This window comes from Chlorocebus sabaeus, chromosome 8 (genome assembly GCF_047675955.1).
Source record: "Chlorocebus sabaeus isolate Y175 chromosome 8, mChlSab1.0.hap1, whole genome shotgun sequence".
NCBI classification, from domain to species: domain Eukaryota; kingdom Metazoa; phylum Chordata; class Mammalia; order Primates; family Cercopithecidae; genus Chlorocebus; species Chlorocebus sabaeus.
This window is the reverse complement of record NC_132911.1, coordinates 124,277,092-124,304,986: the sequence shown is the minus strand read 5'-3', so window position 1 is coordinate 124,304,986 and position 27,895 is coordinate 124,277,092. Positions and strand designations below refer to the sequence as shown.

Below are 27,895 nucleotides of genomic sequence, written 5' to 3'. Positions count from 1 at the left end.
ACATTCACCGCTAAGGTCTGTAGTTTAGCTCTTTAGGCCGGCAAGACCATGAACCCACCAGAAGGAATAAATGGGACGCACTATTTTTAAGAACTGTAACACTCACCGCGAGGGTCTGTGGCTTCATTCTTGAAGTCAGTGAGACCAAGAACCTACCAATTCCAGACACACACTCACAGCAGAGTTTACCATAACCACGCACCACTTTTCAATGAACTGCAAAATGTTTTAGGGCTTTGGGATTATTTAAACCTGCGTATATCACTTGACACGTAGGTGAGATGAGATTACACCAGTAGAGAAGTCTGCATTATACTGTTGGTATTTACTGTTGAGTCTTATTTTGCAAACTTAATATTGTTTTTGAAGAATGATGCTTAGTTGCGTTCACATTTAAATGACCGATTCCGGTCAAAGTTAATGGATTGCATCTGACTAGGTAAGTAAGATAGTCACTTTGGGAGGATCATTTGTAGCTTCTCCAGTCCTATTTAATGAGCTGGAAAAGTAATTTACTAAGTTTAATGTGGAAGCTGGAAAAAATTTATGCTGAACTCCCCCCCAGCCCCGCCAGAAATGCTTTATGCCTTGAGACCATACTTTATTCACCTTGCAGGGTCTGGTACATTGCCTTTTCTAACAATTTATTTTGATCTGTTGAAGATGCTGCTGTTCTGTTGGAAAAAGTCCTTTTACAAAAGCAATAAGCTAAAGCTAGCTTTTAAAATATGCATAAAATGCACAAATTGAGGAATATGTCAACAGTCATTCATGTTCTAGTATAAATAGCTTTACAGCAGGGGACTGGGGGAGGGCAGTTCTTCAGAAGCACAGTTTTTGTTTGGAATTGCTGGAAGGGAGGCATTAAAATATAAAGGTGATCATCAAGCAATGAGTTCTTCCTGGGAGAACTTTGGAAAGGATGGGAAGAAAAAGTATTGAAATTGTCAGCACCAAGCTTATTCTTGGCTCGTCTTATAATTTTTCCCAAGGAAAGTCATTGCCTTGTCATAGTGATGCCATTTCCAAAGGACACCGTTTTTGACATGTTCAAAAAATTGGTGTCTGACACGATTTCCCCATCTTGTGTTTTACTGAGGGTGTTACCATCTGCCAGCTACCACGCCAAGCACATTACACATACTGTCTCATTTAATCCCCACTATAGCATGATGAGGTAAGTGCTACTTAACAGGTACTTACATGATGCTTATTCTGCACTGCATTAAGCATTTCTACAAATTTTAGCTCATTTAATCTTCACAACCACCCTCTACTATAGGTTCTATTATTTCTCATTTTACAGATCCAGAAACTGAGACACAGAGAAATATAGTTGAATTACCCAAGACCCCCACAGCTAGTAAATTGGGTAACACAAATTTGTGTTCAGGCCTGCTAGCTCCCGAGTCAGCACTCAAAATCACTGGTGTGTATGATATTATCCTTATCAGTAAGGAAATAGAAGCACAGAGAATATCTTGTCCAGAGTCACACAGGCAATAAATGACAGACTCACTTAGGAAGCCTACGTGTAGGACATACAGAACTCAAGCCTTATATCATTCTGTAAATCTTCTCTTATCGCTCATTCCTCATACTAGGGTGTTAGCTTAAAGCAAGAGCTACACACATGCTTGTATCTCTATACAGATTCCATTGTGTCACTTAAAGTAATAAGACTAGAAAGGGAAGAAATTAGCTTTATCACATATTTAGCTTACTGTCTAATTTACTTTGATTCTGAATAGATTTTTGAGTTGTGACTTGCTATGACAACGTTAAATCTTGGATTAGTTGTCAGTGTCAAAAGCAATCTTAACCTCATCTGGAGCAGTGTTTCTTTAATCAGCATAGGGATTACCTGAAGATTTTGTTTAAATGCAGATTTGGATTCAACAGATCTGGATGGACCTGAGACTCTAGCAAGCTCCCAGATGATGCTGATGCTACTGCAACATGGTCCATATTTTGAGTAGCAAGAATTGAGCATTCACTGAGTTTTTAAACTGAGCTTAAAGATGTATCCTAGGGTCCATCAAATGTCCTATATAGATAGAAGAACATATAGGAAGTTTGGGAAGGGCAAACACCAGGCCAGGGGGATGGCTAATGAGATAAGAGCTGAGCTACACAGATTCTGCAGATTAGAAGGGTTTTCAAAGATCATCTGGTCCAATCATCCTACTGATAACTTTCAGAATCCTTTCACATCCCTGTCAGGTCATCTCAACCCTTGAGTTAATAAATTTTGCGTGGTGAATGGAACTGGACATTCAACAGAATCAGATAAGTTTCAAGATGATGCCTGAATCACAGAACCAATCTAAGAGCAAAAGACTAGGGAAAGAGGCTGTGATGTCTCACTCTGTCTGGGTAGACATTTGCCACCATAGTACATTTTCCAGAGCCTTTAGGTATTTATTCAAAAACTTTTTAGACCTTACCATTTCATAATTTTTAAAAAATGCTACTGTACCAGAGAATCAGCTGGAAGTACTTATTCCCCCAGGCATTTGCCTCCCACTATGAAATCAAGATTCAGTGCTGACTGGCAGGTGAGAAACAGTGACAGATGTGTGGCAGCTGGACTGCTTCTTAGCTGTCCTGACTATACATTTCAGGGCCCTTGAGACAACAGATATTTTCAAAGATCAGGAAGGATGGAATAAAGACAAGGTTCTTTCCATCTTGATTTTGCAACCAAACCGAAAGACACTCAGCGTATTGCTGAGTCCTCTGATTAGGGGAATGCCAACTTCTCATAATCATCCTTTTCTCAGGCTGTCATTTGACAGTTCTCTGCTTTCTTTTTCAGGTGCCAGGGGAAAGTGAGAAACAGTGGAAACCAGCCCTGGTTGTGCTGACTGAGAAAGACCTTTTAATCTATGACAGCATGCCAAGGAGGAAGGAAGCCTGGTTCAGCCCAATTCACACATACCCTCTTCTTGCCACCAGGTAGCCATGGCTTTGGTTTGGTATGATGTGTTTGTAGGTTGATACTATTTTAATGAATTACAATTAGCTCAACACGTTATATTACTGCTCACTATTGCAGCAGGGGCTGAGAGCTCCTTAAGAATATAGCCACACATTTTTAGCCACATAGATTAATGATCATTTATGGCCAAACATGAAGCAACAACACAGAGACAAAGAACAAAAGACTCATCCATTATCAAGGAACAGTGACATCTGTGAGATGTTCCTCATCTAGCCAGCTTCCTGGGTCTCCATCTCATTCCCTTTGAAATGAACTAGGCATATGTGTTTGTAGTCTTGAAGTCCAAGTAGAATCACCAAGCAAGGGTCTTCACTGGGTGGCACAAAAGAGTGTTATATGGGAGTACTCCACTGTGATTTTTAAGGCTTGTTCAGCAGGAAATCTCGTAACAAGTTATTTCTCAGTTACAGGATGCTTCCTTTGGAAGGGTGGCTGCTAGGTTCTGTTTTACAGGTCCTTCAATGCACATGTATTATTCATGTGAAATATGTCTTTAAAAAGCACTTCATTGAGGTATTGACATGCAAAGGTGTGTACATATTTAATGTATATAATTTGATAAATTTGGAGATATACATCTATGAAACTATCATCATAGTTGATACCGTAAACATATCCATCACCTCCAAAAATTTCTTCCTTCCCTCTATATTTTATTTTTTGTGATAACATGTAATATAAGATCTGCCCTCTTAGCAACCTTTTAGGTATATAATACCATGTTGTTAGCTATAGGTGCTATGCTGTACAGTAGATCTCTAGAGCTTTTTCAACTTGCATGACAAAAATTTCATGTCCTTTGGCCAACACATCCCCATTTCCCCCTCCCTGCTGGAAACCACCATTCTACTCTCTGCTTTAAGAGCTTCGTCATTTTAGATTCCTCATATAAATGGGATCCTGTAGTGTTTGTCCTTACGTGTCTGGCATATTTCACTTAACATAATGTTCTTCAGGTTCATTCATGTTGTCAAATATGGGAGGATTTCTTTCCTTTTAAGGCTGAATAATATTGGATTATATGTAAATACCATACTTTCTTTATCCATTCATCTATAGATGGACATTTGGAGGCATCACACTTCCTGATTTCAAAATGTATTACAAACCTATAATAATCAAAACCTTATGATACTGGCATAAAAACACATAGACCAGTAGAACATATTGGAGAGCCCAAAAATAAATTCATCCATTTGTGGTCATCTGATTGTTGACAAGAGTGCCAAGAATACACAATGGAGAAAGGATATTCTCTTCAATAAATGGTGCTGTGAAAACTGGATATTCATATGCAAACCATGAACCCTATTTTACACCATACACGAAAATAAACTCAAAATGGATTACACACTTAAAGATAAGATCTGAAACTGTAAAACTTCCAGAAGAAAACATAGGGAAAATATTCTTGACATTGGCCTTGGCAGTGATTTATTGTATATGACACCTGCAGCACAGGCAACAAAAGCAAAAATAAATAAATGGAACTACATCAAAGTAGAAAGCTTCTGCATAGCAAAGGAAACAGTCAACAAAATGGAAAGGCAACTTACAAAATGGGAGACCTCATATATAATTAAAGGTTAACATCCAAAATATGTAAAGACTTACATTTCAATAGCAAAAAAAAAAAAAAAAAAAAAAAAAAATTCAAAACGGACCTGAATAGACATTTCTCCAAAGAAGACATACAGATGTCCAACAGGCATTTGAAAAGGTGTTTAATGTCACTAATGATCCGAGAAATGCAATTCAAAACCACAGTGAGGATGTGGTTAGGATGTGTGTTAGGATGGCTATTGTCAAAAAGACAAATGATAACGAGTGTTGTTTATCATTTGATAAATGCAAACCCTTGTATACTGTTGGTAGGAATGTAAAATGGAGAAAAGGAAATCCTTGTATACCGTTGCTAGGAATGTAAAATGGTGCAACCACTCTGGAAAACAGTATGGAGATTTCTCTAAAAATTAAAAACAGAACTCTAATGTGAGCTAGCAATCCCACTTCTGGGTATTGAAATTAAGGTCTTAAAGAGGTAGTTATGCTCCCATGTTCATTGCAACATTATTCACAGCAACCAAGACTTGAAATACAGTTTGATTTTTAATTATTTATTTTTGAGACGGAGTTTTACTCTTGTTTTTATGGGTTTTTTTTTTTTTTTTTTTTGAGACACAGTCTTGCTCTTGTCGCCAGGCTATAGTGCAATGGCACTATCTCGGCCCACTGCAACCTCTGCCTCCCAGGTTCAAGTGATTCTCCTGCCTCAGCCTCCTGAGTAGCTGGGATTATAGGCGCCCACCACCACGCCTGACTTTTTTTTTTTTTTTTTTTTTTTTTTTTTTTTTTTTTTTTAAGCAGAAACAGAGTTTCACCATGTTGGCCAAGCTGGTCTTGAACTCTTGACCTCAGGTGATCTGCCTGCCTCGGCCTCCCACAGTGCTGGGACTATGGACGTTCTTCTCAACCACTGCACCTGGCCTGAAATACAGTTTTAATGTGTTACATCCTTGTCCCCTTCTTTGAAAGCTTATATTCCAAAAACAGAAATGAATCAAACTTGAGTCTTGCTTTCAAGTAGCTGACATTTCCCAAACCTGACTTCTGTTGGCAGCTCTTTTTGTTTGTGCTTTATGACAGTGAGCTGTTTGCATTCCTTCTATACCTCTGCTTCTTTACCTGCAAACTAGGCATGATACAGTCATATTTGTGGCCTTCCTGGCATAGTGCCTGGCAATATTGTGCCCTCGATGTCTGTTGAATGAATTATTGAACAATGTGAGACAAACACTGGAAGGAGTTTGGTCCAAGAGACAAAGCATAGTGGACGGAGGTTTTGGAGCATCTGACCTGAGCAAGATGTAGACAGAAATAAGCTGAGCTCTCCATCCTGGAAGTACTGAGCTGCCAGACAGGTTATGGTCAACGGTCAGCTGGCTGCAAGGAGGACAGTGAGACCCAGTAGCAGAGCAAGAAGTAACACAAGGTTAAAATGCCAGCAGTGAATAGAGCTGAAATTCCAGAAAAATCCTTGTTACTTCCAGTCGTGATTGATGATGAAGACCAGCAGCGGGGGTGGTACCGGGGAGGGTGGGGAGCTAAAAGATGGAAATTGTTGGCCCCAGAGGTGAATAGAGGAGGTTTTCAGGGGCAAGGAACCAGGCCTAGATCACTTTTGAAAAATAAAATTTAAAAGTAATTTAATATTTGAAGCTTTCGAGCTTCAAAATGTTTGGCAGCATGGCTATTAAAGTACAATACAGCTTTGTAATAAAACTGCAGTAATCATGGCCGGGTACGCTGGCTCACACCTGTAATCCCAGCACTTTGGGAGGCCAAGGAGGGCAGAGCATCTGAAATCATGAGTTCGAGACCAGCCTGAATAACATGGTAAAACCCCATCTCTACCAAAATACAAAAATTAGCCGGGTGTGGTGGCGCCCATTTGTGGTTCCCGGCTGCTCAGGAGGCTGAGGCAGGAGAATCACTAGAACCTGGAAGGCAGAGGTTGCAGTGAGCCAAGATTGCGCCACTGCACTCCAGCCTGGGTGACAGAGTGGGACTCCGTCTCAAAAAAAACAAAAACAAAAACAAAAAACCTCAATAATCAGAATGTAAACATCCTTAACTGCACACAAGACTCAGTCTGTGTCTTGGGGCCCATAAGAATTCGGCCCAATCGTGATTGCTTTCTGTACGTTGCATCCACAGTCCTCATCCAATTGAACAACATTATCTTCAGATTCTGAGACATTCCCACAACAGAAACCAAAGAAAGATTAGACCACAGTCACTGGATTCCAGTTACTAAGAAGGAAAGTTGGACTCAAGCCTCTTGAAATGATTTTCAGAAACAAAAGTTGAAATAAGGTAGTTTCTGCGCCCCTCAAGCAACATGAAAATAAAATTCACCCTAGTACATAGCCTTGTTCTCACAGTTTCTTAGCATTATGAACAATGGGGGCTGCTTTTTCATTCATTCATTCATTGATCAGTCAACATTTATAAATCATCTACTATGTGCCAGGAGTTATAATTGGGGCAAGGGATAAAGAGGTGAAAAAAATTCAAACTTGTGAACCTAGCATTATCTGGAACAAAGTGTGCCGATGTGCAGGAACACGTAAGGAACCGTTTGCAATAAAGACAACAAAAAATGCCAAACTCTGCCTGGAGAGTGGTGGAGGACTCATTGCAGTAGAAGTCATGTCGAATTGAAGCCTGAGGGAAAACTCACCAGAGGAACAAGGGAAGGGAGCCCAGAGAGGGGCGTGGGTATTCCAGGCTTAGGGGAGATCCAAGCACAGAGGTCATGCAGTGCTGTATGGCCCTGGGGAATGAGGGAAAATGAATCAGATATTCACCAAGTACCCAGCACTTGACACAAGTTACCGTTTGCAACTTGGTATCCATTCTGCAAGGCCTGTATTAGTGTGCCCATTTTGCAGATTAGGTACCTGAGGCTCAGAAGAGTTCAGGAATCACCCCAGGTGGTGTAGCTTCTGAGAGATGGAGGTGGGATTCCAGTTCTGGAACTGTGTGTCACTTGCCTACCTGTGTCTTGGTACCACTGGGGATTGGCACAGAGGTGGGAGATGGGGAGGAAGACTTTTCACTAGTGTATCCTTTTTTACCTTTTGAAATTGGAACCATGGGGAGTGGCAGGAGTCTTTGGGGATGATAAGAATCATGGATGTGATCTGGGTAGATATTTTTACATTTGGTGTCAAATAACAAATGTCCAAGGAGTGACTGTTGAATCCAAACAATTTTGCAGTGATTCTGATTCCATTGTTAAAAAAAAAAAAAAAAAAAAAAAATTCTGTGAGGACACAAAGTACTCAGCTACAGGAAGAGATACATTGCTCCCCAGGAGTCTCCCCTCTTTTGTTTTTTTCTCAGCTTTCCTATCTTGTAACCAGGTTTAGCACTGGAACTCCAACCCCCTGGTAAGACGAGGAGACTGAGAAAGGCTCTGCCTTAGGTCTGGTTCTTCAGAAGCAGAGAAGGCAACAAGGACTGAAGTGGCAATGAGTTCTTAAGCAAAGGCTCCCAGGAGAAGCCTGGAAGGGACGGGGGGAAGGACAACCAAGAGAGAGGAACCAAGGAGGCTAGTATTTCAGGCAAAATCTCGGTCTCAGCCTGACCTTACAGGGGATTTGAGAGCTAGACTGTTGAGCATGGTAGCCACTAGCCAGATGTGGCTATTTAAAATAATTAAATTTAAGTAAAATTTAAAATTCAGATCCTCAGCCTCCTCAGCCATATTTCAAGTGTCCAACAGCCACCTGTGGCTAGTGACTCCCATTTTGAACAGCACAGATCTAGAACATTGCCATCACCACCAAAATTCTATCAGACAGCACTTCCCTAGAGCATGTAAATGACTCCTTCCAAGTTTGTCCCGACTCAGGCAAGTGACTGGACCTGTACATTCCTCCAGCAGTCCATGGACAGCTGAGGCTGCCTGGAGAGATGTCATCTCGCAGGCTCTTCAGGCTTCTGCACAAGCAGGAAAGTCCTAAGCGTGATTCCTTAAAAGCAAAGGCCCAAAAGGAGGGATGGGTGTGCAGAAACAGTAAATGGGACCTGAAGAGGTTTGAGTGGAGCACTGAAAGTGTCTGTTACAGGTGCACAAGAGACACAGGTGCCAGGTCTGAACCGAGAGTAAAGCAGATGAATAGCCTAAACCCGTAAGCCTGCAACCAATATGAAAACAGGAAATGGAAACCTCTTCAGTGCATCATTGTGGTCATTTAGAATAGACGATGCAGGCTGGGCGTGGTGGCTCACACCTGTAATCCCAGCACTTTGGGAGGCCAAGGCAGGCAGATCACCTGAAGTCAGGGGTTCAAGGCCAGCCTGATCAACATGGTGAAACCCCATCTCTACTAAAAATACAAAAATTAGCCAGGCATGGTGGTGGGGGCCTGTCATCCCAGCTACTCAGTAGGGTTTGGCATGAGAATGCCTGAACCTGGGAAGCAGCATTGCAGTGAGCCAAGATCACGCCACTGCATTCCAGCCTGGGCAACAGAGCAAGACTCTATTTAAAAATAATAATAATAATAAAATAAATAAAAAAGAAAAAAAAACAGAAGATGCAGTAAAAAAAAAAAAAAAATTCAGTATCTACGATGCAACCATAAAGGGGACCCAGTTGTAATAGTTGTCCCCTCAACTCACTGTCCCTCTCCCAAATTACCCAGCCTAACTACTGAACTGCAAGAGGAAATGTTCCTCTGTGTGTTTATTAGCCCTATGAGGAATGATACCATTAGGCCTGAAGGATTGCCCTGGTCTCTGGTTGGTAGTCCATGAGGCAGAGTATGTCCAGGATCTTAGGTGGCACTGGCTATTCATTCTCACTCTATCCTCTCGAAGTAGTAGGTGAGCTTTTGCCTGCCCCTGGTCTGCAGCCTGGATATGGCAGAGCTGGGAGTTTGCATCCTAGTCTTCCTTCCTCCAGAAGGGTGCCTAACCCCAACCTGATCACCTCAGCTCCCTCTTTTAGAATCCCCATCTGTGAAACACACTCACTGGAATGCCATTGTCTCCAAAGTCAAAGGAAAATATACTTTGGTAAAATAGAGTTTTAACTGATCTTTTGGCTTAAGCATCAGCTACCAGAGCATCAGTCCTATTCAGCTTCTCCCCAAGACCCTGTGGATGTACCTAGAAAAAGACTTTTAGAAAGCAAACAATGGGAAAAAAATGACCCCTGCCTTCTCTGTGAGATGATGTCATGGAGATGGAGCCCCTTTGCAGCTCCAGGCTGAACTTCCTAATGAATTGTTGTAGGAGGCAGGGTCCACCCCAGCTGAAATAGAAACTCTTATCTCCTTGCGGATAAAAGTGGCTGTCTGAGGTGAGAAGCTGGGCTGATGCTGTTGGTTTCTGGTGAGTTGTGGGGGACGGTCCGTGCCAGAAGTGGTAGCATTCAAAGGGAAGCAGAATCATTCCATTGCAGAGGTTACCCCAGCACTTCCATTGACTGCTTTTTTAGCCACTTATTTAAGTTCAACAAGTGACTCTTTCATTTACTTCCAATGCATTCTATACAGCGTATACAGCACCGTATCCTTTATATATGACCACATAGGCATGTTATCTGTCTACTAGTATTATTTGTCTGTGTATATTTGTAAAGAAGAGGATCATTCCTGTTTTAAAAAATTTATTTTAAAAATCTTGTATTGAGGTCTAATTTATACATAGTAATAGGAACAAATCATAAAGGTATGATGTAATTTTTACTTATGGATATAGAGCTATGTTTTTAAAAAATGTATTATACTGTGCCTACTAAGTAATAACCTTGGGTGATATTATCAAGAAGGCCATGGTAATATTATTTTCAAAATAGATCAAGCTGGACTGAGCACTTTGGCTCATGTCTGTAATCCCAGCACTTTGGGAGGCTGAGGTGGGAGGATTGCTTGAGGCCAGAAGTGCAAGACTAGCCTGGACTACATGGGGAATCCATCTCTACAAAAATAAAATAAAATTTAAAAAAACACAGTTAGCCATGCATGGTGGTGCACACCTGTAGTCCCAGTGACTTAAGAGGATGAAGTGGGAGAATTGCTTGATCCCAGGAGATCAAGGTTTCAGTGAGCTATGATGGCACCACTGTACTCCAGCACCTGGGTCCAGAGCAAGACCCTGTCTCTTTAAAAAAAAAAAAAAAAAAAAGTAGATGAACTCTGTAATGAAGTAGTGACTGGCCCTTATTGAGCATAGATCAAGGCTACGTGCTTTAGGTGGATTCTATTAGGGTTTGCAAACCTTGCCCAATATGAGGATTATCAGGATGCTTATTAAGATTCAGGTCTTCAAAACCCTGCCTTAGTTATTCTGGCTTAGATTGGGGTTGTGGATCAGGAGAATGTGCTTTTAACAAACCAGGAAAATGTTTTTCAGGGTTACCACATTCAACCCTCACAACCCCATAAGGTTAAGGTTTTATTCCTATTTTACAGATCAGTTAACTTAGAAACTAAGTAGTTAAGTTACTTACCCACCGCCATGCAACAGTAACAGTAAAAGATGGACCTGAGATTCTGTTTCTACCTTTTGATTCTTATCCACTATTCTGTGCAGCTTCCTAAGAGCATATCCTTATTTCCTAGAGTTTCAATGGCTCTTAGAATTTGCTGAGTGTATCATATATAAAAGTTTTCTTTCCTGACAAATAAATCATGCAGCAGGTGGCCTCTTATTCCAGCTAACAATCAAGGGAATTGTTACCCCTAATCACGCACAGTGAGGACAGAGTTGCGGATGGAATCAGAGACCTAGAGTTTCTGGCTTACCCAGCAGCGGGAGTACCATCTGGGACTGTTAAACAAGCAAATATTCAACTCCACTCCAGACCAACTGAATCAGAAACTCTGGGAATGGGACCCAGTCCATCTTTGATTTTAACAAGCCTCCAGGTGTTTCTGACACAGGCTCCAGTTTGAGAATTATTGATTTAGAAGACTGTGTGCTGCTGCTGCCTCCCGTCTTCTCAGGGGTTTGTGGTGTGTCCGAGTCCATTTGGGGCTGCTGTAACAAAATAACTTAGCCTGGGTAATTTATAAGTAATGGAAATGCAGTTCTCACAGTTCTGGAGACTGGGAAGTCCAAGATCAAGGTGCCAGCAGATTTGCTGTCTGGTGAAGTCATGTTCTCGGGTCCATAGATGGAGCCTGTTGCTGTGTTCTCACGTGGGTGGAAGGGCAAAAAAAGGGACTAACAGACTTCCCAAGTCCCCCGTTTTTTGTTTTTATGGTTTTTTTTGTTTTTTTTGAGACAGAGTCTTGCTTTTGTCGCCAGGCTATAGTGCAATGGCGCGACCTCGGCTCACTGCAACCTCCACTTCCCAGGTCCAAGTGATTCTCCTGCCTCACCCTCCCAAGTAGCTGGGACTACAGGCACACAACACCACACATGGCTAATTTTTGTATTTTTAATAAAGACACTGGCTAACTTTTGTATTTAATAGGGACACCACAACCGGTCTCTATTTTGTATTTAATAGAGACACCAGCTAATTTTGTATTTAATAGAGACACCACACCCGGCTAATTTTTGTATTTTAATAGGCCATTACGTTGGCCAGGCTGGTCTCGAACTCCTGACCTCAGGTGATCTGCCTGCCTCAGCCTCCCAAAGTGCTGGGATTACAGGCGTGAGCCACCACACCCGGCTCCCCAAACCCTTTTATAAGGCACTAATCCTATCCATGAGAGTGGGGCCCTCAGGACCTAGTCACCTCCTTAAAGGCCCTACCTCTTAATCCTTTTTTTGCATTAGAGCTTCAGTTTCAACATGAATTCTGGGGGGACACAAACATTCAAACCACAGCATGGTGGGAGGGGAACTCCACAGCAACGATGTGGTTCTTTTCCCTGTGGTTCTTCAGAAGCACTGTTTGGCCGCAAGCTGTGATGACCACCAATGGATCAGTTCTAAGGCTGTCCTGGGTCCCAGCCTCACAGAGTGATCCACAGCTCCTAAAATGTGGTGTGTTCCTGCTCTTCCTTTTCTCTTAGATGAACTTCTAGCACATTCTCACTGGTATTTTGCATTCTTTCCTAGCTTTATTTTCATGGCTGCATAGTGTCCGTCACACGAATGCTCTAGAGCTTGGATTCTAGAAACTGACAACCTGGTTCCATATCCCAGCCTTGCTACTTACCAAGCCTTGGAGCCTTGGACAAGTTTTGTAATCTCTTTTTGCCTCATGTCCTTCATCAGTAATATATGCCCAATATCTGTACCTGATTAATAGGGTTATTATAAGGATTACACTAGATCATGTAAACTGCTTAGATTAGTGCTTGACATATGGCAAGTGCTAAATGAATTTAGTTATTTTCTAATTTTTTAACCCCTCTTCTATTTTGGAGTTTAAAAATACGTTGGCTACATTTTTAAAAGAACTCCATCACACTGAAAATTTGTAACCAACTGAAATTCACAGGTCATCGTTATACCACCTGCTAAAAATACTTTTAAAATCCATCCTGTTAGCAGAAACTAAAAATTAAGAAATAAGCCAACAAAAAGTCTCCAAAAATATCTCCTTAATAAATGGAAGATAATTGGATTTGCTGGTAGAGAGGGAAAACAGTGTTTCATCATATCAGATTTGACAGACCTGGGTGCGCACTGCAGTTTTGCCCAGGCAAGCCCCAGTTTATGACCACGAGCAAGTGACGTCTTCTCTCTGATCTGTTTCCACATCTGAAAAATAGAATCATAGGTTGGGCACGGTGGCTCACACCTGTAATCCCAGCACTTTGGGAGGCCGAGGCGGGTGGATCACCTGAGGTCGGGAGTTCGAGACCAGCCTGACCAACATGGAGAAACCCCGTCTCTAATAAAAATACAAAATTAGCCAGGCATGACGTGCATGCCTGTAATCCCAGCTATGTGGGAGGTTGAGACAGGAGAATTGCTTGAACCCAGGAGGCGGAGTTTGCAGTGAACTGAGATCACACCATTGTACTCCAGCCTGGGTGACAAGAGTGAAACTCTGTCTCAAAATGATAATAATAATAATAAGAAGAAGAATAAGAATATCTATTGCAAGGCAATTATGAAAATTAAAATATGATGAATGTATTAGCCATAACAAAATACTATAGACTAGGTGACTTAAACAACAGATATTTATTTCCTCACAATTTTAGAGGCTACAAGCCCCAGATTAAGTGCCAGCATGATCAGTTTCTGGTGAGCACCATCTTCCTGGGACTGCTGCCCTGTTTTAACGTTCTCAAATGACCTGTACTTTGTGTGTGCATGGAGAGAGAATGCAAGCTCTCCATTGTCTCTTATCATTTTGAGGATGCTAATCCTATCATATCAGGGCCTCCCATTTAGCTTTAACCAACTCCTCTTAGGCCCTATCTCAAATACAGTCACCTTGGAGGTTAGGACTTCAACACACGAATTGAGTGGAAAGGGGCACAATGCCATTCATAGCAATGGCCTATGTACAGCCTTCTTTTTCTTTTTTATTTTATTTTTTGAGACAGAGTTTTGCTGTTGTTGCCCAGGCTGGAGTGCAATGGCATGATATCGGCTCACTGCAACCTCCTCCTCCCAGGATTAGGCAATTCTCCTGCCTCAGCTTCCCAAGTAGCTGGGATTATAGGTGTGAGCCTCCATGCCTGGCTTTTTTGTATTTTTAGCAGAGATGGGGTTTCACCATGTTGGTCAGGCTGGTCTCAATCTCCTGACCTCAAGTGATCCATCTGCCTTGGCCTCCCAAAGTGCTGAGATTACAGGCACGAGCCACCGTGCCTGGCCAGCCTTATTTTTCATAAATACACATAGTAGGGCCAGGTGACTGCCATTCCCCTTCTCTTCCCCGTAGCAGAACTAGGGAGCTTCTTTCAGTCTTTTCTCTAGCACAAGAGGGAATGGCCAGGACTATAGCCAGTAGGAAACAGTTTTCTTCTAAATCAAGTTATTCCCTCAAAGAGTTCATAGTTGATGTGTTTCTTTGCTTGGGTTTTCCTTTTTAGGCCCAGGCACATCTAATTTATATTTTTCTGGAGGATAAAAATTTGATTGTGTGTTTCACAGAAGTGGCACCAGAAATGCTCACAACATGTTCTTGGTGTCGACTGCCATGCAGAGATGTTTACGAGCAGTCATCTCTCCTCTCCCACTGCCAAACGTGGATGGTGCCCCTGTGAGTCCATTGATGGTACAATTTATAGCAGTGCACTCGGGAAGTTTGCAAACATGTTGTAATTTTAGCAATTCTCATCCCTCAGCTTTTTATGAGTCCTTGGGAAAACATTTTTTGCTTAGCCAAAGTTTATTTGATATTGCTAAACATTAAAAAGAAAAAAAAAAGGTATGCTCCCTTGTATGGAGTAAGAGCGTTAGTTTTCTTGTCAGTGTCGTCATAATTGGCAAATGAGATGGGTCTACAGAGAGTGAGGATTAAGGTCACATTATTTCTGGAGTTATAGAGGAGGTTTAACCCAGAAATTCTGCACGGCCAGTCCCAGTGGCTGGTGGGAGTTTCGGGAACACAGAGCTTCTAAAAAGAGTGACACTGCTCTGAGTCCAGTTTATTGTCCCGTGGGCCTAAGAGAAGGGTGTGAGGTTGGCTTGAAAGGGGAACTGAAGAATGTGCACTTCTCTACTCCCAGATTGCTTGGGAGCCAGGCATACGGAGCATTTCAGCTAAACCTGATGGGTAATCCTTGGTGCCTAAGCAACTAACTCGTTTCTTTCTTTTTCTTTTTTTTCTTTATTTAATATTTTATTATTATTATTATTATTATTATTATTATTATTATTTTGAGCAGTAGCAAGGGTTATTGTGAAGAGCGAAAGAACAAAGCTTCCACAGCATGGAAGGGTGGAAGGGGACCCAAGCGGGTTGCCCACAACTAACCCATTTCTAAGTGCTAAAAGTAGTAGTAGTAGCTGCCTCAGGCCAGCCTCAGAAATTTTAGGAATTCTTTTCACTAGAAAGTTTGGCCTATTGCATTTGTCAAACATTAAATTACAATCAGCCTATGGTTTCCATGCTAACCCTGGGGGTCATCCTTACTAGTAGAGAATATGGGGCATATTCTATGGCATTGCCTGGGGTGGCATGAAGAAATTTACATGCCCAAGAATCTAACGGCTGTCAAACTGGGAAGTGTGGGGTTTGCCTTCCACAGCCAGTCATCCCATTTGTCCCCATATACCTAGTGATCTTCCAGTGTCTGGTCTCTGGTCTTCCCTCCTGCTAACCAGGAGCCCCTCAGGAGTGGTGGGTGGGATATAAGAAGAGTGAGGAGATCCATGGATTTTGAAATCAGACAAACCAGGAGTTGAATCCTGAGACCTCTACTTGCAGTGCGATCTTGGGCAAAATACCAGTCTCTCAGAATCAGAGTCTCCTCATCTGAACAAAGGGGGCGGTAATATCTTCCATTTTATACAATGATTGATAGGACTGATTGAGCTAGCATATATAAATATTAAGCATATGACTGAGACATAATAAGTGACTGATAAATGTTAGCAATTGTTAAAGACCAGATAAAATAATTGTAATTAAAGTAAGTAATTTGACATATTTGACTCTGCATTTTATCTGGGAATCCTAGTGTCTTAAATCACAGTAATTGAGCTCTAAGGACTGAGGTTAATGAAACTGTTGGCTGTTTGGATGGGTTTGGGGGAGGGTAGGATGGAGGCGGAAGACTGCAACTCCTTGGCACACACAACAGAGCTAGCTCTAAATGCTACTTGTAACAGCTCCACAGACAGGAGGCCTGCAGATGGCTTCCTCTTTGGGGCAGGAATGTTTATTTCAGTTAGAGAAACTTAATAGGCTCCTGTTAGTGGCCAACATTGTAGCCAGGACTGATGGTAGGAGAATTTCTGAAAGCAGTATGAAATAGGAAAAGCTGAGTGTTATAAGAGCTGATTGTTCAGGTTATTTGCTCATGGTTTCAATTTTCCATTAAAATAGGACTGATTTTAGTCATTACCATCCATGGAGACATTCCTGAAGGTCTTTCTATACTATGTATTCTACACACACAATGGGACGTATGTTGAACTAATTAAAGCATAGTTAGACAAGAGAATAGGTAAGAGTTAATTAAAAGATTCAAAAAAATATTTAAAATGTATAGCTCCAAGAGTGCTAAAAAAAAAAAAAAAAAAAAAAGTAACTTCAAAGGAAAAATTTCCCAAGACGTTGGACCGTCATGATGTGAGAATATCCATCAGATTGTAATTCTTGTTTACCTCTGGAGGAGAGCAGCACAGGGATAAATTAAACCCATGGATGACCTGAAGTCTGCATTATATTCTTTCAAGTTTCTTTTCTTAATTTTTCTTTTTTTGGGGGGGATGGAGTCTCATTCTGTCTCCCAGGCTGGAGTGCAGTGGTGCAATCTCGGCTCACTCCAATCTCCCCCTCCTGTGTTCAAGCGATCCGCAGCCTCCTAAGTAGCTGGGATTACAGGCATGTGCTACCACGCCCGTCTGTTTTTGTATTTTAGTAGAGATGGGGTTTCACCATGTTGGCCAGGCTGGTCTCAAACTCCTGACCTCAAGAGATCCACCCGTCTCAGCCTCCCAAAATGCTGGGATTACAGGTGTGAGCCACTGCGCCCAGCCTCTTTCCCTTCAGTTTCCTTCCCCACCTATAGCTGGTGAGCTGGAGTTTGGCTCTTTTTGTGTGTGATAGAAAGAGTATGGACTCTGTAGTCATATAGCCCTGGGTTCAAATTCTCAACACTACCTGTGGTATCCTAAGCAGTTATTTCACTGCATGGAACCATGGATTCCTTGTTTATAAAGTGGAGCTCATAATACCACTTTCAAAGAAGCGTTGTGGAAATTAAACGAGGTAATACATCCACACAACCTTTCACGCGGTGAACATCCGCTTTTCTCTGTCCATAATACTACTGGCAGATCACAAGGGCATGAAGAAAGGTATGGAGGACAACCACTTGTCTCCGGAAATCTACCTGGATAATGCCACTGAATAGTCAGGAATTGACTCCAAGCTGTTTTGCTGCTATTCACCTGTACTAATTTGTTCATTTCTTATAGTCAATATCCCTCAATATCAACTTTCTGAGATATGGGACCTTGCCTTTCACCACCATATTTAGATGAAAGGAGTTTATTTATTTATTTATTTTGAGACGACGTCTTGCTCTGTCACCCAGGCAGGAGTGCAATGGTGCAATCTCGGCTCTGCAGCCTCTGCCTCCAGGGTTCAAACAATTCTCCTGCCTCCGCCTCCTGAGTAGCTGGGATCACAGGTGCCCACCACCAAGCCTGACTAATTTTTGTATTTTTAGTAGAGACAGGGTTTCGCCATGTTGGCGAGGCTGGTCTCGAACTCCTGACCTCAGTTGATGCGCCTGCCTCGGCCTCCCAAAGTGCTGGGATTACAGGCATGAGCCACCGCACCCAGCCCAGATGAAACGAGGTTAGAAGATATAAATGAGGCAATTGATTGGCTATTCCTAGCTGGGGGAAATGATGCAGGGGGTTAGAGAGTGTTCCTGGGAAGCCCCTTTCACATGACCATTTGATACTTGTTAGTGATTCTTTGACCCTCATTTCTTTCCTGAAGGGTCTGTTGACTCCCAGGCTCCATTGGGGTGGCCAGTGGATGAAAGTATTTGAGACTGCCAGAACCATGTAAGGGATCTGGCCAGTGCTTCGTGTGTGTGTGTGTGTGTGTGTGTGTGTGTGTGTGTGTGTGTGTGTCTGTGTGTCTGTGTGTCTGGCTTGCATTGTGGCATCTGCTGGGAGATGCTAATTACAGCAATTAAGTAAAATGAGGATGTAACATTGCTTAGCAACCCAGTTACCTAATATGTAATTTTACTAATTTGGCTGAATCTGTGTGCTGTAATTGTTTGTGTTTTAATTAAGGATATTAATAATAATGTTTTTGTATGGAACATTTTATGCAACATTCTGTGATACCTCTCCAGAATTAAATTAATGCATAAGCATTTCTTGAAAGACAGGTTTTTGGGGATTTTTTGTTTTGTTTTGTTCAAAACTAGTCAGGCTAAGGGGTATATTTGAAGATCCAGAAACAATATGCAATCTGATACCTCTGTTGTCAGTGGAGAGAGAAACACTTGGCCTGATGTCCTGCAGGAATGAGTTCCCCAATGTCCTGGACAAAGATTTGGCCCAAAAGTGGTCCTATCATGCAGCCAGTTTGAGCCTCATGGAATTAATCACTTTGGGCATTTAAAGTAATTTAAAGACATTTTATAAATTATTTTTATCTTGCTTAGGGACCCGTTTATATACAAATCTTCAAATTGGATCCATGCTGACCATGAATGTGAAATCTTAACAACTTTCACTTTTTCAAAAAAATAGGCAACTTCTATCCCCCAGACCAAAAGAAGGTAATTCTACCTCCCTAAACAACCAAGTTACTACTGAAAACACCAGTCACTAAAGATAGATTTAAAAGAAGAAGCAGGAAATTGATGTTAGGCTGTTCTCATAAAACATCTAATCTCAGTTACCTTTCAAGATCACTTTTTTTCAGGGCTGAATTAATCTGGAAATTAGCTTGTAGCGGACGTAAACCCAAGTTCTTTGGATTTGGCATTAGCTACTGCTTTGTGTGGTTGAAGGGCTGAGAGTGGGAGAGGAGTCATATAGTAGTCATTAATCACAATCTTCTTGGGAAACTGTTCTCTTTATATTCCAGCTATTCATTTAGTAGTTCATTTAACAGATACTGAGTGCCTGCTATGTGCCTAGAACTGTTCTAGGTGCTGGGAATACAGCAGGGAATAATCAAATAAAAATTTCTACCCTGATCAAACTTATGTTCTAATAAGAATAACGGCCATTACTATGTATTCTGTGCCAAGCACTGCTCCATGGAATATTCATTTATTAACTTATTTAATTTTCACAACACCACCATGAGGTGACCATACTATTATCCCCAGTTTGCAGTTGAGGAAGCTAAGGCATGGAGAGTTTAAGAAACTTGCCAAGGTCACATAATGAGTAGTAGAGCTGGGATTTGAATCCAGGTATCTGAATTTCTGCTTTACCTCCTCCTACCTATGACTTCATTCTGTTGCCCCTCTCTGATATTATACAGTCCTATTTATTTTTTTCACTTATTCACACTCCTGGCTAATAGGAAATGTAAAACCTTTCTGTGATTTATAGCTTTGCTTCCAACCATGGGAATGTGTTTCTGAGTTTTGTAACTAACCAATTTTATAAAGAACAAAGCATGTCCTTGGTTTTCTCAAGCAGTTTCAGATAATACTTAGAAATTGGGTGTGAACGGCAGCTTGAAACCCCGTCCCAGGGTGCCAGTATTTTTTTCTGGCTGGGTAAGAAAGTTATCTTCTCTTGGGAGACAGCATTTTCTTGGTTGCTATAGTTTAGTTCTTGCAACAGATAAGAGACAGATGGTCATATTTTTAAGGATACACACAGAGCTTAAAATGTAAAATAATTGAAATATAAATAATAGCTATTTCAGAGTCCCCCTGAGACTGCAGATCAGGACAGATCTTTGGGAAGAATCTTGGAAGGAATGTAAAAAGGCTGTTCCTGGCAGAATGGGAAAAAGCCAGGCAGACACATTTTAGCCTTACCTTTTCAAATGTCCAGATGACAATTTTTGAAATCTTACTGTCCAGCTGACATTTACTTGGTACTTAGTTCCCAGAATCTGGCTACAGGAATGTGTTTCCAAGTGTGATCTACAAATAAAGAGCACGTTAAGAGGCCATTTCACTGGCCCTGAATGTCAGAGTATTTCAGAATTGTGTTGTGTTGTGTGTTTGTGTATGTGTATACTTGACTTTGCAAAACTGAATTCACATGTTAAAAACCTTTTGAAAAACATGTATTCATGCAGTTACCCAGCCAACATTTATTGAACACCTACCATGTGCTAGATTCCAGGGAGTTAAAAAGAGAGGAGACCAGGCTCCTACCCTGAAAGAGAGCAAGGTCTACTAAGAGAAATCAGGTGGTGATTATAAAACAGTAAGGTAAATGGATTGATAATGATGTGTGGGAATCCAGAGGGGGGATGCCTATCTCCAAAAAGAGATCAAAGAGGAGATCAGATGGCAAATGGTCTTGAGCTCCAGTAGATCACCTTGTTGTCAACGGAAGTTTGCTTTCCCCAGCATCTTCTTACCCAGGAGCTGTCAACTTTGATACATGAGCAACAACCCCTACAGAGTAAATACCCAAGAACCTGGGTTGGCTGGCAGCTTAGGCAACCTCAGACTTGCTGGAAGGGCACTTACTTCATCTTGGCTTCCAAGAAGCAAGATATCTGCTCCAAGTATGGTTTTCTCTCCTAGATTATTAGCCAAGGTCCAGAGATGGTTTTGAGGGGAGAATAACATCCCTGGGGAAGTCAATAACTAACCCATGCTTGAACACTTCCACAGATAGTGCAAACATTTATGCTTACCCTTTCCTCCTTTCCATTCCTCATACAAAATCTTCTCTTTTCCAGATAAACTCATGTTGTCTTTGGCATTGTTAGGAAACCTTTCCGTATTTAGACCCTCAATTTCCCATCTAAATGACTATTTCTTTTGAATACTGTTTTGACTTCCAGTATAAGCTTCCTCTCCTTTGCAGTGGACATGACCCTTTGGGGATCCTGGTGTTACTTAGAACTCAGGTATCAGGTTCTTAAGATCTTAAAGGCCTAATGCAATATCGCTGTAGCTTATCTGGAGTCTGACGTGCCTGTGAGCCATCTGAGTGGAGATGATCAGTAAGCAGGCTGTTGGATAGACAGTATCCAACATTGTATATCCAATATTATTTATTGGCTGGGAGTTGGTAATAGGCCACTGCAAATTAATCTCAAGAGAAAGATTTCACAGAGCATTTATAAATTGAATTATTCCACTAGTTTTCTCTATTTCTTTCTGGAGGCGCTACTCCTATTGCCCTGGTGGCTCACATAACAAAAGAGAAAGGATCTTAGTCTTATCGTGTCCGATGGCCTTGACTCATCTTTGCCATGCCATAATTTGTACAGCAATCAGCTGTCTGTTCAGTCACTATAAGGTAGTATAGTAATGAATGTCCACATTCCTATGTTTCATCCCCGACTTATTATTGTTGATCATCAGAAGCAATTTGTTGGGAATGATATAAAGAATAAGTGAAATCTATTATTTCCAACACCTTGATAGGGATGAAATAACAAATATGTTGATGACCATGAGATTCCTTCTTTGTCTTTGTGCCATAATCACTGATCTCCATTTTTAAAGAACTGCTTTTTCTGAAAGTTCAGATTCCCTCTCTGGAGGAAGATCTTTATAATGATCAGGTTGCTCCAGTGAGGAGGAATAATTTTCCACCCATCCACCTACCTGGCTCATATTCTTTGCTTGTCATCTACCAGAAGCTGGTTCCAACTCTCTTACATAATCCAGCAATAAGTCTCTCCAAAACTGGAGCTCAACTTGGAGTAAAGAGGCCATGGGGATTCGGAGGGGAGAGAGTATTTCTCCTTTTAAACTGTGTCTCCTTGAGGCTTAATCCATGCCTGTTCTGTTCACACTATACCTAGACGTGAGTTTGTGTAGACTAGGTGCTTATTAGTCTACTAGAGGGACCATAACAAAATACCACAGACTGGGTGGCATCAACAACAGACATTTAGTTCTCACAGTTCTGGAGGCTTGAAGTCTAAGATCAGGGTGCTGTCAGGATTGGTTTCTAGTTAGAACTGTCTTCCTGGCTTGCAGATGACTGCCCTCTTTGTGTGTCCTCACATGGTCTTTCCTCTGTGAGTACACGGAGCAGGAGAGATTTTTGGCTTCTCTTCCTCTTCTTATAAGAACACGGTTCCACTGGATTAATGCCCCACTCTTAGGACCCCCTCACTTAACCTTTATTACCTCCTTGTAGGTCCTAATGTTATAGGGATTAAGAAGGAATTATTTAGGTAGATAGCAAGGGCATGGGAGTCCTCAGTAAGGCTTTTCCTTTTAATGAAAAGCAACCCCAAATCATTTTCCAACAAAGAGCAGGCTGTAAGTTGAGCCGCAGACATAAACAAGCTGGGAGCTTGCAGGGCTGAATGCCGGCAGGAACTACCGACTAGACATTTTCCAGATGGTGGCTCCATCTTCCCTTCTCTGTCAGCCACGTGTACAGCAAGAAGCAGACAAGATGGCACCGATCAACTGGAAAGTCCAGTTGCATAAGAAGATTAGGGTAGGGCAAGCAGCCCTTCCCTGAACCATGTGAAAGTCATGCCTGATGGAACCAATCTGTGGGTCCTGCCTAAATCAGATACCACCTTCTCAAACTGGACTATAAAATTCAGTGCATTGGCCTCCAGCCGGCCTTTCTGCTCAGAAATCCCTTCCTCTATAGAGGAAGCTGTTTCTCTTTCTCTTCTCTTATACCTATTAAACCTCCACTCCTAAACTCCCAGTGTTGTCCGTGTTCTAAATTTTCCTGGCGTGGGACAACAAACCCCAGGGGATATACCCTGGGCAAAGTAGCCACTTCACTATTTTCAAATACTGTCATACTGGGCTTCAACATATGAATCTTGTGAGGACACAATTCAGTCCATAACAATACTCCATAAATATGTGTTGAGTATATAGGTTGGTGAATGAAGAAATCTTTATTGATTGAATGAATGAATTAATGAGTGATTTTTGGTATTCTTTTATAAGGAAGGGAGAAAGGACTTGAACAAAGCAAGAAGCTTCTCTGTGACCCCTGAGAGTACCCCTGAGTCCAGAAAGATCCTATAACTTCAACTGGCAGGTCTCAGTATCTCTGTTACCTCCTTTGCTGGAGGCCAGTGTGTCAGTGTAAGAGATTAATGAAGCCACAGGTGTAGGTTTCATCCCACGTGGATCAGTTAACTTTATTCTGAGAAGGGCTATTCCATACCTATAGCCTGCAGGCTTTCGGTGTTAGCCTCGAAACACATCTAATATTAAACAATGAAATAAATGTGAGTTACACATGCATTTAAGAAAGATGAATAAAAACAAGTAAAATAATTACCCAATTTTTGGTGACTCAGTGACAGCAGTCGTAGTGGTGGTGGTTTCATTAAAGAATAAATGCTTGCAGAGTGAAAACTATAAGGAGCACCCCCCGCCCACCACGCAGGTCAAAACCAATCACAGATGAGGCAGGCTCGCTGAGTGCTTTCAACCAGCGCTCACTGTCATACATTTGATTACTGTAGATGTCATGATTTTTTTATACTAATTTGTATGCATTTCTTCACTCATTTTCCAACTCACTTATTCCAGTTTAGAGTCAACGGTGGCCAGACGGAGCCTATCCCAGCAGCTCAGGGCACAAAGTGGGAACCAACCCTGGACAGACGCTCACACCCACATTCACACTCATCCCAGGACCATGTAGACATGCCATGTAACCCAACGGGAACATCTTTGGGATGCAGGAGGAAACTGGAGATCCCAGAGAAAACCCAGGCAGTCATGGGGAGAATGTGCCAACTCCACACAGACAGTGGACCCCCAGGGAATCGATTTCTTTTCTCACTAATGTTATAATAAAATGATGTTGAATGGAATGAAAATATTTGAGGACCTGACGTATATGTTTCTTAGAGAATTTTTTTTTTTTTTTTTTTTGAGAAGGAGTCTCGCTCTTTTGCCCAGGCTGGAGTCCAGTGGCACAATCTCAGCTCACTGCAACCTCTGCCTCCCAGGTTCAAGCGATTCTCCTGCCTCAGCCTCCTGAGTAGCTGCGTCTACAGGCACGTGCCACCACAACCAGCTAATTTTTATCTTTTCAGTAGAGACGGGGTTTCACCATATTAGGCTGGTCTCAAACTCCTAACCTCACATGACCACCCGCCTCAGCCTCCCAAAGTGATGGGATTACATGCGTGAGACACCATGTCCAGCCTCTTAGAGAAAATTTTAAGAATTTTTTAAAAAGAAGACATAAAATCAGCCATAAAATTACTCTACATTTTAATGGATTTATTTTCAAGCTTTTCTTTAACATCCTTGAGTTACATTTACAGAGCTTTTCCATAATATAGATGCATTTTCCCACATTTACACATAGTACTTATAATTTCAAGGTGTGTAATACTGCATCCAGAGGACATGCACACATATGGATACAGCAGATAGCTGATGTATTTCACTTGAGTTTTATCTGGGAAAAGTATCCTTTTATTACAGCATACCCACCAGGTAGTGAAAAGACAATTTGCTTTATCTCAGAGTTTACATACAGTACTGTACGTTTCATTAAGCCAATATCAGCATATCCAAAAGGACACATAATTCAACATGTCTGCTGTTCCTCAGATGGCAAATCCAGGTTCTTTAATGTAAAAGAGAATTTACACTTGGTTAGTTGAAAAATCAATTTTCCTCTTCCCTCTTTTTATTAATCAATGAGAGTTTTATGATGAGATGAATAACACAGAACATCAGCAGCCCTTCCTGTAAAACAGGAGTCCCCAGGACCTAGGCCGTGGACCTGTAGCGGTCTGTGGCATGTTAGGAACGGGACCGCACAGCAGAGATGAGCAGCTAGGAAGCAAAGCTTCATCTGTATTTACAGCACTCCCCATTGCTCGCATTACCGCCTGAATTCTGCCTCCTGTCAGATCAACAGCAGCCTTAGATTCTCGCAGGAGTTCAAACCCTATTGCTCCTTATGAGAATCTATTGCCTGATGATTTGTCACTGTCTCCCATTGTCCCCAAATAGGACCATCTAGTGTGCAGGAAAATAAGTGCAGGGCTCCCACTGATTCTACATTATGGAGAGTTGAATAATTATTTCATTATATATTACAACGTAATAATAATAGCAATAAAGTGCACAATAAATGTAATGCACTTGAATCATCCCGAAACCATCCTCCCCTCCACCTCCCACCCATCACCAATTCCCCACCCCATCCCGAAAGATGGGGAAACCAGTCCCCGGTGCCAAAAAGATTGGCACTGCTGCTCTAAAAGCTTCCTTTGACCGGGTGCGGCGGCTCTTGCCTGTAATCCCAGCATTTTGGGAGGCCAAGGCAGGCAGATCACCTGAGGTCAGGAGTTCGAGACCAGCCTGGCCAACATGGCAAAACCCCATCTGTACTAAAAATACAAAAATTAGCCAGATGTGGTGGTGCGCGCCTGTAATCCCAGCTACTCAGGAGGCTGAGACAGAGAATCGCTTGAACCCAGGGGGTGGAGGTTGCAGTGAGCCGAGATCACACCACTGCATGCCAGCCTCAGTGACAGAGCAAGACTCTCTTATTTATTAAATAAATAAATAGAAAACCTTCTTCATTATTACTTCTCGAACACACTGGTCTTCCCATCAAGCTCTCCCTGTTCAGGGTATCGGTCAGCTTGGTTCCAGGCTTTCTCAGACCTCGTTCCTTTCTCTTAGTAATTCCATTCCTCATACCCTGAGCTACCAAATGTGGATTTTCTAACAAATGCATTTTCCCAGTTATTATTTATTTCAATTTTATAGTCTAATAAATATTGGTAGGAAATTCACAGAAACTCCTAGGATTCTCCATGAGAGTGGCATATCTTTTTCTCACTTTGCTTCTGCCTCTACAATATATTTATGCTGGCTCTGGATCGTGACAGACTTGATGTCCTCTGGATGGAAATTTAGGGTATGGAAAATGAGAACAAGTTAGGCCAGGGAAGGAAGAAGGGAACCAGTTTTTACTGAATGCTGACTATAATGTTCTAGATACTGAACGAAGTGCTCTGTATACTTTACTATATTTAATCCTAATCCTATGGGGTAGGTATTATATTTTTTAAATGAGGAAACTAAGGGTAGGGGTAAGAAGGGAGCACAAACCATATACTAGTTTCTGTGATAGGTACAGAGCATTGGTTATTTAATCTTCACAACACAACCTTACTTTTTTTTTTTTTTTTTTTTTTTTGAGATGGAGTCTCACTCTGACGCCCAGGCTGGAGTGCAGTGGTGCGATCTCGGCTCACTTCAACTTCTGTCTCCCGGGTTCAAACGATTCTCCTGCCTCAGCCTCCCAAGTAGCTGGGATTACAGGCACAGGCCACCACACTCAGCTAATATTTTGCATTTTTAGTAGAGATAGGGGTTCACTGTGTTAGCCAGGATGGTCATGACCTTACTTTTTAAGAAGTGGTGATTCTTAAAAAGTTTAACAAATGTCAGACAGAATGGGGTTCTAATACAGTTTCGTATGCCTCCCAAACCTATGTCCTTTTTCAGCTTAACATGCAGCCTGCCAGCTGTACTCAGCTGATACAGATGTTAAAATTTCAAAAAGGCAGGGTGGGCTATTTGATTTCTGGATTCAGAGTATGTAGTGCTCACCATTACACCATGGCACCTCACATGAGCAATTTCATTTCTTTTTTTTTTTTGAGATGGAGTCTCACTCTGTCACCCAGTCTGGAGCGCAGTGGCGCGATCTCAGCTCACTGCAACCTCTGCCTCCCAGGTTCAAGCAGTTTTCTGCCTCAGCCTCCCAAGTAGCTGGGATTACAGGTGCATACCACCATGCCCAGATAATTTTTGTGTTTTTAGTAGAGATGGGGTTTCATCATCTTGGCCAGGCTGGTCTTGAACTCCTGACCTCGTGATCCATCCCCCTTGGCCTCCTAAAGTGCTGGGATTACAGGTGTGGCCACCACGCCTGGCCGAGCTATTTAATTTGTTGAAGCAATTAAAACTTAAGCACTTTCTTTTTTTTTTTTTTTTTTTTTTTTTTGAGACGGAGTCTCGCTCTGTCGCCCAGGCTGGAGTGCAGTGGCCGGATCTCAGCTCACTGCAAGCTCCGCCTCCCGGGTTCACGCCATTCTCCTGCCTCAGCCTCCCGAGTAGCTGGGACTACAGGCGCCCGCCACCTCGCCCGGCTAGTTTTTTGTATTTTTTAGTAGAGACGGGGTTTCACCGTGTTAGCCAGGATGGTCTCGATCTCCTGACCTCGTGATCCGCCCGTCTCGGCCTCCCAAAGTGCTGGGATTACAGGCTTGAGCCACCGCGCCCGGCCCAAAACTTAAGCACTTTCAAGTCTAAAAACTTATTTTGAAATACAAACACTTTTGAGCAAATAAGAAAACACAGTATACATATACATTCTTGCTCCTTGTAGATACCTTTTCTTAATGAATTTTTACCTTACCCTCAATCCCTTTAAAGCCTATGCTAGGTAGGCTTCAGAGAAATGCTTTCTGTTTTCTTTAGCCTCACTTTCATTTGAATCCTCTAGCAGCTTCTCAGTGACTCTGACTCACTTATTACAAAATGCCCTCCTCCCTCCTGAATGAATTGGGCTTAATCTCTACATGTTAAATCCCCGTGTGTGGGCACCCATGCCAGCAGCCAT

The 27,895-nt window shown here is 42.0% G+C and overlaps 1 protein-coding gene across 1 annotated transcript in view; it reads left to right on the top strand.

The window, feature by feature from the left end:
• SNTB1 (syntrophin beta 1) overlaps positions 1–27,895 on the top strand; it is a 276,964-nt gene that overhangs the window by 236,657 nt on the left and 12,412 nt on the right. Inside the window, exon 4 of the mRNA XM_008001452.3 lies at positions 2,819–2,958. Coding sequence (XP_007999643.1) covers positions 2,819–2,958 — 140 coding nt within the window. The remainder of the gene's footprint in view (positions 1–2,818; positions 2,959–27,895) is intronic.